Source organism: Arachis duranensis, chromosome 7 (genome assembly GCF_000817695.3).
Source record: "Arachis duranensis cultivar V14167 chromosome 7, aradu.V14167.gnm2.J7QH, whole genome shotgun sequence".
Lineage (NCBI taxonomy): Eukaryota > Viridiplantae > Streptophyta > Magnoliopsida > Fabales > Fabaceae > Arachis > Arachis duranensis.
The window spans coordinates 26531527-26541859 of NC_029778.3; the positions used below are offsets into that span (position 1 = coordinate 26531527).

Below are 10333 nucleotides of genomic sequence, written 5' to 3' on the forward strand. Positions count from 1 at the left end.
TCAAATCAAGGGTCCAAAAGCATGTTTTCACATTTAAGCACAAATTGGGAGACAATCATGAAACTATGCTATTTTATTGAATAAATGTGAGAAAAGGTTAACAAAATGCTCTAAATTCAACACAAGAAAAACTCCAAAAACGGGGTTTATCAGGTATAGTTTTTCTCTAACTAGAAGACATTGGAATGAAATCAAACAAATCTTTCGATATTTTTATGAAACAATTGATATGAGAATGTTTTATCCATATGAATCTAAGTCACAATTAGTTGGCTTTGCAGATACAGGATAGTTGTCTGATCCACACAAAGAAAGATCTCAAACAGGAAACCTAATCATGTTGAAATACTAGCGATACATGAAGCAAGTTGTGAGTGTTTTTGGTTTAGGAATTTAATCCAATATATACTATCATTATGTGGGTTGACTGATAGAAAAATAGTTCCAACTGTTCTGTTTGAAGATAATACAACATGCATTGCACAACTTAAGGGTGGATACATCAAATATGATAGAACAAAGCATATTTCTCAAAAATTCTTCTTCACTCATGTCTTTCAAAACTAAGAAACAATTGATGTCCAACAGATCCGCTCAAGCGATAATATGACAGATTTATTTACAAAGTCACTTTCAAAATCCTCCTTTGAAAGATTGGTGCATCAAATTAGGATGCACCGATTTCGAGATATTAAATAATGTCGACAAGAGGAAAATATTGTACTCTTTTTTTCTTTGTTAAGTTTTTTTTCTATTGGATTTTTCTTGATAAGATTTTTAATGAGTTAGTTCTCGTCACAAAGGATATTGTATTCTTTTTTGTTTACTAAAGTATTTTGACATTGAATTTTTTTTAGTAAAGTTTTAATAAAATATAATCCTAAATAAACATCTAAAAAAAAGTGTTGTGATAAGAATAAATGTTTATCGTTTAATGACTTGTAAACTTTTTTTTTTATATGGGCTACTTAACTTTTTTATGATAAAAGGTTTAAGTTTTTAAGATGAAGTAAATTTAATAAAATTTAAAAAAGTGAGTTTTAATAGTATATAAATAGGAATATAGTCAGTAAATGATACGCAGCAACTTCTCTCTTTCTCTCTTTATATATATATATAGGTGATTTCTTCCATACCCAACTAGTTTGAGGGTATTACATACCCTTCCTACATGTTCCAATTAAGTGTTGACAAATGTATTCATTAATTCTAGTCAGTAAAGGATTTTTTAATTTTTAAAAATTAAAAAAATTGAATTTAATACATGTATTATATACTTAATATATACACAACTTAATACACTCTACATACGTTTTAACTCTGGTTAAATCAAATCACCATACATGGTAAACTTTAAATAAATTAAAAAAAAAAAGAAAAAGAAAAAATTGGTTTTCCTCTTCTTCCCTAATCCCAATCCCTTCAACGGCACCAATTCCCCCTAACCCTAATCCCCTCAACGGCATCGATTCCCCAGTGAGGCAGGAAGTCAACAACCCCTCCAGGCTCCAACACCGCCGGCCGTCTCGTCGTCTTCATCTCGCCGGACACGGTGCGGCTCCGACGACCTCCCTCCACGTCGCGTTTTGGCTCGCAGCCTCGCAGGTCGTCTTCTTCATCGCAACTCCTTGCTCTGTCGGTGCTTCCTCTCCGTCACTGCTTCCTTCCCTTCGCCAAAGTCTGCTTCGCTGTGCTCGAACAGGTTGGTATCTCCTCACTTCTCTGCGTTGGTGAAGTGAAAGTGTGAAACCCGTTATCTCTGTGTTTTTTGTTATTCAAGTGGATTTTAATTTAATTAAGCGAGTGAGTAACTGATTAATGATGTTGAATTGTTGATTATAAATCTGTTTATGTTATGTTGTTAATGGCAGATTGATGATGTTTATGTTATATCTGTTTATGAATCTGATTAATGATGTTGAATTGCTGATTCTTGGCTGTGTAACATACATAGGTTAATGGCAGATTGATGTTTGTTTTCTGATTATTAGTGTTTATGGTTGTTTTGTTGGCATACCAAACTTTATGCCAAATTCATCACAGCCACTCTTCACTGCTACACAGTCATCTCCAGAAACTATATAGCAATCTTCAATTCTGGTGTTTGTGCAAGAATATAAGAATAGGAAAAAAATCAACAAAATATAAGAAAAAAATTTATTAATCTATATTCTATATGATTTGTTTAGGCACTCTTAGTTTGTTGTTTGGAGACAGAGTAATATAGTCTAAAACTCTGCTGGAATGACTTAGGGTGTTTGTAAAACACGTTGTAAAACACGTTGAAGAGGATAAAAGTGCGTTTCAACATTATCCCAAAAGCTCGTTCACTAGAAGTAAGAAATTATAACTTCTGTGTTTACTTTACTCAACGTACGTTTAGGTTTGTTGCTAGTTATTATTGGTTTTTCCATAATTTTTTCTAAATAAATACCGAGAATATTAAAATAATTATTCTAATTTTTGTGCATTATTTACTATTTTAATTTTTTATAATATGTATTATTATTCCAATTAGAAATAACATTTAGAAATTTTTGAATTTGAATAGAAACAATTGAATTGAAAAGTTGAGAGAGCGCACGCAAGTGTGGGCTTCACTACGAAGGAGAAAAGCGCATCTAATCCTGAAGGATACTACGAAAAAGCATAGTTATAAATATCAGACCGGACTTGCTGGTTTGACCGAAAAACCGATTACTTGACCGGTCTAGTTGAGTAATTCCGACCGTATAAAGGAAAGAATCAGAGCGAACCGGTTTTAACCATTCGGTTTTGATAAAAATCAGCAAACCAGCGGTTTTGGGTAACCAGCCGGTTTGAAATCCTCTCTTTTTCCCCTTACCAAAACGTCGTCGTTTTGGTCCTTTAAAAAAAAAAGAAAAAAAACCCTAACCCCGATGTCCCAAATGCCTAACCCTCCCCTGCTGCTCGAAGACTCTCTTCCTCACTTCAACACGCCATCGTCTCTCAGTCTCTCTTAATCTCACTCCAGAACGACGATCGCCGGCCGTCTCCGAGTCTCCTCTGCTTCGTCTCGCAGGCTTGGGTGCGTCTCCGACTACGTCGCGTCTGTAGCTACCCTGTGCCATCGCGTCTTTGACTCGCAGTCGCAAGCAACCTGCCTCGTCGCGTCTCCTTGCTCCGCGTCTCTCGTCGTCGTCCCGTCCTCTCCGTCGCTGCTACCTCCCCTCACCAGAGTCTGCTTTGCCGTGCTCATCCATGTTAGTCTCCTCATTTCTCTGCGTTCGTGAGGTGAAATCCCTTCGCCCTTCTCTCTGTTTTTCTTTAGTTATTCAGTTGGATTTTAATGTGATTAAGTGAGTGAGTAACTGATTAATGATGTTGAATTGTTGATTATAAATCTGTTTATGTTATGTTGTTAATGTAATATTATTGATGTTTATGTTATATCTGTTTATGAATCTGATTAATGATGTTGAATTGTTGATTCTTGGCTGTGTAACATGCATAGGTTAATGGCAGATTGCTGTTTATTTTCTAATTATTAGTGTTTATGGTTGTTTTGTTGGCATACCAAACTTTATGCCATATTCATCCCAGCCACTCTTCACTGCTACACAGTCATCTCCAGAAACTATATAGCAATCTTCAATTCTGGTGTTTGTGCAAGAATATAAGAATAGGAAAAAAATCAACAAAATATAAGAAAAAAATTTATTAATCTATATTCTATATGATTTGTTTAGGCACTCTTAGTTTGTTGTTTGGAGACAGAGTAATATAGTCTCAAACTCTGCTGGGATGACTTAGGGTGTGTTTGTAAAACACGTTGAAGAGGATAAAAGTGCGTTTCAACATTATCCCAAAAGCTCGTTCACTAGAAGTAAGAAATTATAACTTCTGCGTTTACTTTACTCAACGTACGTTTAGGTTTGTTGCTAGTTATTATTGGTTTTTCCATAATTTTTTCTAAATAAATACTGAGAATATTAAAACAATTATTCTAATTTTTGTGCATTATTTACTATTTTCATTTTTTATAATATGTATTATTATTCCAATTAGAAATGATAAATTAAATAAAAAATTAATTATAAATAATAATAAAAATATAAGTTGTAAAAAATTAGAATCTAAAATTATAATAAAAATAAAATTAAGAGTACTTAAAGAGAGTACCAAAATATGTTATTTTAAATATTTTTTAATTTAATAAATAAATATTATATTTTACTATAAAAAATATTTAAAAAGTTGTCTATTTTTATGTGATTTTTAATTTCATAAATAAATATTCATTTTTGTTATAACATAATAAAAAATTATAATATACTAAAATAGAGTACAGTAAAAAGTTATTATATAAAAAATACAAAAAAAAAAGAATTAAATACACTTAAAAAAATAATATTATTGATGTTTATGTTATATCTGTTTATGAATCTGATTAATGATGTTGAATTGTTGATTCTTGGCTGTGTAACATACATAGGTTAATGGCAGATTGATGTTTGTTTTCTGATTATTAGTGTTTATGGTTGTTTTGTTGGCATACCAAACTTTATGCCATATTCATCCCAGCCACTCTTCTCTACTACACAATCATCTCCAGAAACTATATAGCAATCTTCAATTTTGGTGTTTGTGCAAGAATGTAAGAATAGGAAAAAAATCAACAAAATGTAAGAAAAAAAATTTATTAATCTATATTCTATATGATTTGTTTAGGCACTCTTAGTTTGTTGTTTGGAGACGGAGTAATATATAGTCTCAAACTCTGCTGGATGACTTAGGGTGTGTTTGTAAAATACGTTGAAGAGGATAAAAGTGCGTTTCAACATTATCCCAAAAGCTCGTTCACTAGAAGTAAGAAATTATAATTTCTGCGTTTACTTTACTCAACGTACGTTTAGTTTTGTTGCTAGTTATTATTGGTTTTTCCATAATCTTTTCTAAATAAATACTGAGAATATTAAAACAATTATTCTAATTTTTGTGCATTATTTACTATTTTCATTTTTTATAATATGTATTATTATTCCAATTAGAAATGATAAATTAAATAAAAAATTAATTATAAATAATAATAAAAATATAAGTTGTAAAAAATTAGAATCTAAAATTATAATAAAAATAAAATTAAGAGTACTTAAAGAGAGTACCAAAATATGTTATTTTAAATATTTTTTAATTTAATAAATAAATATTATATTTTACTATAAAAAATATTTAAAAAGTTGTCAATTTTTATGTGATTTTTAATTTCATAAATAAATATTCATTTTTGTTATAACATAATAAAAAATTATAATATACTAAAATAGAGTACAGTAAAAAGTTATTATATAAAAAATACAAAAAAAAAAGAATTAAATACACTTAAAAAAATAATATTATTGATGTTTATGTTATATCTGTTTATGAATCTGATTAATGATGTTGAATTGTTGATTCTTGGCTGTGTAACATACATAGGTTAATGGCAGATTGGTGTTTATTTTTTTAATAATTAATTAATTATTTATCTAAAAGTAATTTTAACTAATATTATCCAAATAATATTTATTTTATCAAAATCAATTTTAGTAAAAATTACCAAACATAAATCATGTTAGTACAAAGTCACTTCTACCCAAAATTAATTTTACAAAATCACTTCTATTCAAACTCCAATTTGCCCAACATAAATCCAAAGACACACTTAATCGATAGTCATATAAAAGGTTGTAACGTTCAAACAAAATTAAACATACTTGCTGTGTTTTAAAGATGCTAAGGCAAACACTCCCTTAATGGATAGATGCATAATATTGAATCTGTCATGTGATTTGCTTCCGGCGTTGAAGCATAAGAGAATCAAGTGCCTCATAACTTGACCCACCTTTGGCCAACAATTTTCAACGCACTCTCTTTGACCTCTTTGACTCTCTCTTTCACCGCCTTCCTTTCTTCATCCTCCATTACACAACCGCACAACTCCCATTACACACCCTCACCACTCTCCCTATTAATAGTACCTGTTATTTTGCTGGGATCACAAAAGTCAAAAACTCAAATGTGATTTTGAAATGCTTTTAAGACTCTACTTTGAATAATGTGAACATATATATGAACTAATAACTATATCACAAGGATAGGATTATTATTATTATTATTATTATTGTTGTTGTTATTATTATTTTTATTATTATTATTATTACCTGCTATAAGTTGGATGAACATGCCATGATCGTGAATTCAGGAGTGTTAGATTTGAGATTTGGATATTGTTTGAGAACATTAATTCAATTGTAATAGTACGACTAATTTTATGGATTGTTATTTTTATTTAGTCAAATTAAGATACTATTGTAGTAGTATTAACTAATTTCATGTCTATTTTTGTATTAGTTATCTTTAGAATTTGAATGTTGGTTGTTCTTAAAATGTTCGTGAAGATATTATTTTAAATTTTTATAAGTCTGTGACTATTTTTTATTTTTTATTTACGTGGGACCGGTTTTACCGGTTCAACCAGTGATTTATCGGTTGAACCAATAAACCTGTGAACCAGTAGCTTGATCGGTTTGATCACTGATTCGGTTCTTACAACTATGAATATAGTTTTTAATGGAAAGTTTTGAAAAATCTAAGCTGCTGTTTTATAACTTTGAAAACTAAATATTGCTTAAAACTATCATCATAAACTTATAAACTTAAAATTAATTAATACATAAGTGCGTTTATCACAAATTTTTCTTATGTATATCTACATTTGTTTACTATTTTTTTATTACATTGATTGATTGTGTATTATTATTTATTGTGATAATGTTTTTTTTACTATTCAAATTTCCTTAGATGCAATTGAATAGTATTGTGCTCATACATTTTTTTTTACATTTTATGTTAATAATAGACTTACAACACAAGTATGGGGAGCGTTCACAAAAATTCAACAGAGAGTTCTGTTGAATTTGATGATTTAAGTTTTGAGTATAGTGGTTCTAGTGAAGAAAATGATATAAATATATCTCAAAAGAAGGGTACAATTGATGAAGCTATGAAAATGGTCGATCGTGGAGATGGATTTGGTGAAGTTGAGAAGAAGTTAACTGAGTTGACCAGGGATGACATTTGGGGTATTGAGCATGATAGTGTAGAGGAGTGTGTTCAATTCTACAAAAATTATGCCAAAGTACATGGTTTTGTTGCAAGGTGTGATGAAAAGGGTTATGATTTCAACGGCAACCTTAACATGAGACAAATGGTTTGTAATAGAGAGGGTACACGGAGAAAGAAGTATCTGGAGATGGAGAATAGGAAAAGAGACCACAGGCCGATAACACGTGTAATGTGTCAAGCGAGAATTAGATTTCACTATGATATGAAATTGAGGAAGTGGAAAGTCACTGCATTTGAAGAGACTCACAATCATGACCTCATCCCACCTAAATATATACAATTTGTCCCCGCATATCGCGTAATGACCGAGGCCGACAAAGCGCAAGCCAACAGTCTGCATGATTATGGTGTGAGAACTTGCCATATAATGGGGTTCATGTTAAAGCAAAAGGGAGGACCTGGAAAAATTGGTTTTACAAAGAAGGATTTGTATAATCATTTTGACAAATCAAAGCGTGCTAAAGTGAAAGATGGTGATGCATATGCAGCATTGAGTTACTTGATTTCTAAGGCTGATGAGGATCCATTGTTGCAAGGAAAATTTACTCTGAAAGATAATAAACTTGAAAATTTAGTATGGGCTGACGGAGCTAGCATAATCGATTATCAATGTTTTAGTGATGTACTAGCATTTGACACAACATACCAGAAGAATAAATATAACAAGCCATTGGTTGTCTTCTCAGGAACTAACCATCACGGGCAGACATGCATATTTGGTTGTGGCTTGCTAGCAGATGAGAAGCATGAGACATATGTATTAGTTTTGAAGATGTTTCTTGAAATAATGGGTAATAAACATCCAACAGCAGTGGTGACAGATGGTGATCTTGCAATGAGAGGAGCAATTAGAGAGGTGATGCCAAATGCAACGCATCGACTTTGTGCGTGGTAAAAAATCTTTTCTCGGTGTGAAGAAGACTAATCCTAAAATTTCTAGAGCCCAGTCATCCAAAAAAATACATGGTAAACAATTATGTGTAGCAGATACTCCATCAACTGATGTTGTCAAATCATTGCTGAGTAACGCATCTCCTACTGGTTATCATATAAATCAGAGGATGTCAGGGTTTACAAAACTCCAACCGAGAAATCTTGGGGTTGAAGCTCCATTTGTGAGTGTCAATTGCTTAAGTTTTATTCGTCCAAACACTTTTGAAGATTTTCTAAATCTTGAGTTATTTTAAATTTCGAGGCTTAATTTTTGTTACCTTTTATTTTTCTTAATAGTGGCTACCAGTATTGTTTGCACCGCCAACTACCATGGAATTAGATGACACTGAAATCATGGTTGCAACCTACATATTTGGAACAAATAAAGATAATGAGTTTGGGAGGTAACTTATTTTGAAATAATATGATCTTTATACTTTGTCATCTTACGATCGTATTAGAAGAACAATGCTAAATTATTTTTTTTATATTTAATCAAATTGTAGGCAAGAGATATTAGCAAAAGGATGCAAATTTAATGCAACCAGAGATTCTTTTTTTAACTTAATTCCAAAGGGTTGGATTGACCAAACTATAAGTTATTTTAGTTGATTTAATTTTCGATATCAATTCAATCTCATGATTATTATCATTATCTAACCATGTCTAATATATATTTAGATACTGGACGTATATGCTCATATGCTAAATGATGAGGAGAAGACTACTTCCGGAGTTTTAAGACATTGGTATATGCCCACAGTCTTTTCGGTAAGCCACGTGTAATTTATAATAAATTTTTTTAATCAACATTTCAATAATTGTTAATATTTGTCACACTTGCTTGTATAACGTAATATAAGTGCTCCAAATGCTTATATTATATAAATAAATTGAAATTTTTGCACCAAAATAAATATATAATTTTCATCCTCATTCTGTGCAATATTTATATGTAATATTAGTTTGGCAATTTAACATTGACAAAATTATATTCTTCTCATTGTATAGCAAATGGCATTGTCGGGAACTATCCCAAGTAGTCAACTTCGAGAGGATTATAAAGAGGCATTTATGGGCAAAGTGGAAGTCCTTAGAAAGGTAAAATCATATGATATAATTTCATCTCTACTAAATAAAAATCTGTTCCTTTATTTGTTATGCATGCTTAATAAAGAAAATAATTTATGTTTGGTTTCACAACTTTTTTCATCAACATGTAAAGTGTTGAATTTTGTGATAATAAGTTTGTTTTGGATTATAAGACTTATGACTATATGAGACTTCACATTGAAGTCACTCCCGTGATAGAAACTTTAATACTTTTCAAATATAGAATTATATTTTTAAACCATCACACTCAAAACACAATAATTATTTCTTGTATATATGTACAGATTTATGTGCCTGTTAATGAAGATAATCTTCATTGGTATCTTGTTATCTTCGACATGAATCAGTGTCAAGTAATTTTGTTGGATTCCAACCCAGACCCTAAGAAGAAAGCAAGTAAAATATTCAGCATTAAGCAATTGGTATATCATTTCTGTATTCAAATATTTATGGCATCAATTTTACATCTTTATTTATACTATTTTTACCATTTATAAAAACACTAATTCAATGTTAACCACGTATTAGGCTTTGTACCTTGAAGGGATGCTTCAACATGAATCTTTCTATGACTTTGAGAGTACAATTAGGCCTAAGGTGTCTGAGTTTCCCATTTTGGAAGCTCTCGGAATAGGAAGACAAAGAAATGACTCGTAATTTTCTAGTTCTTTATTTGGTTTGTCAAGCAATCTTTTTCCTTTTGTCACATTGTCTAACTAGTACTTTTTTTTTTCCATATAAAATTTAACATAGCTTTGATTGCGGTATTTGGGTAGCAACTTGGATGAAGAACTGCATTTGGATTGATGATTACAACATTTATGTAAGTTACAATACATGATAAATTTCTAATTGTTTAATTTCTAATTACATAAGTGTGACTTACTACTGGTTTTATGATTTGAAGGTTGATGATGCAACTAGGATGCGCATTGCCATAGATTTGATCATGAAGTCATACAATCTGAAAAAAAACACCATTATCAAGGCTGCTAAGAAGAACTACAAAAAAATTGAGGAAAAGAACAAGAATTTAGTTAAAAAATAAGAGTATATGTTACTTCTGATTGCATCAGTTGAAAAAATTCTAAATAAATTATGTTAACTATAAATGATATAAATAAGTTATTTTGGTGCTAGTACTTTTGTAATGAGACTT

At 30.7% G+C, this 10333-nt stretch overlaps 1 protein-coding gene across 1 annotated transcript; it reads left to right on the plus strand.

Annotated features, from left to right (window-relative positions):
- Positions 1-1492: 1492 nt before the first annotated feature.
- On the plus strand, positions 1493-10333 carry LOC107458437 (uncharacterized). The gene is made up of 6 exons (XM_052252217.1): positions 1493-1702; positions 9073-9162; positions 9459-9596; positions 9703-9827; positions 9928-9997; positions 10082-10333. Exons 2-6 carry the CDS (start codon positions 9076-9078, stop codon positions 10220-10222), a joined length of 561 nt encoding a protein of 186 aa, XP_052108177.1. The 5' UTR covers positions 1493-1702; positions 9073-9075; the 3' UTR covers positions 10223-10333.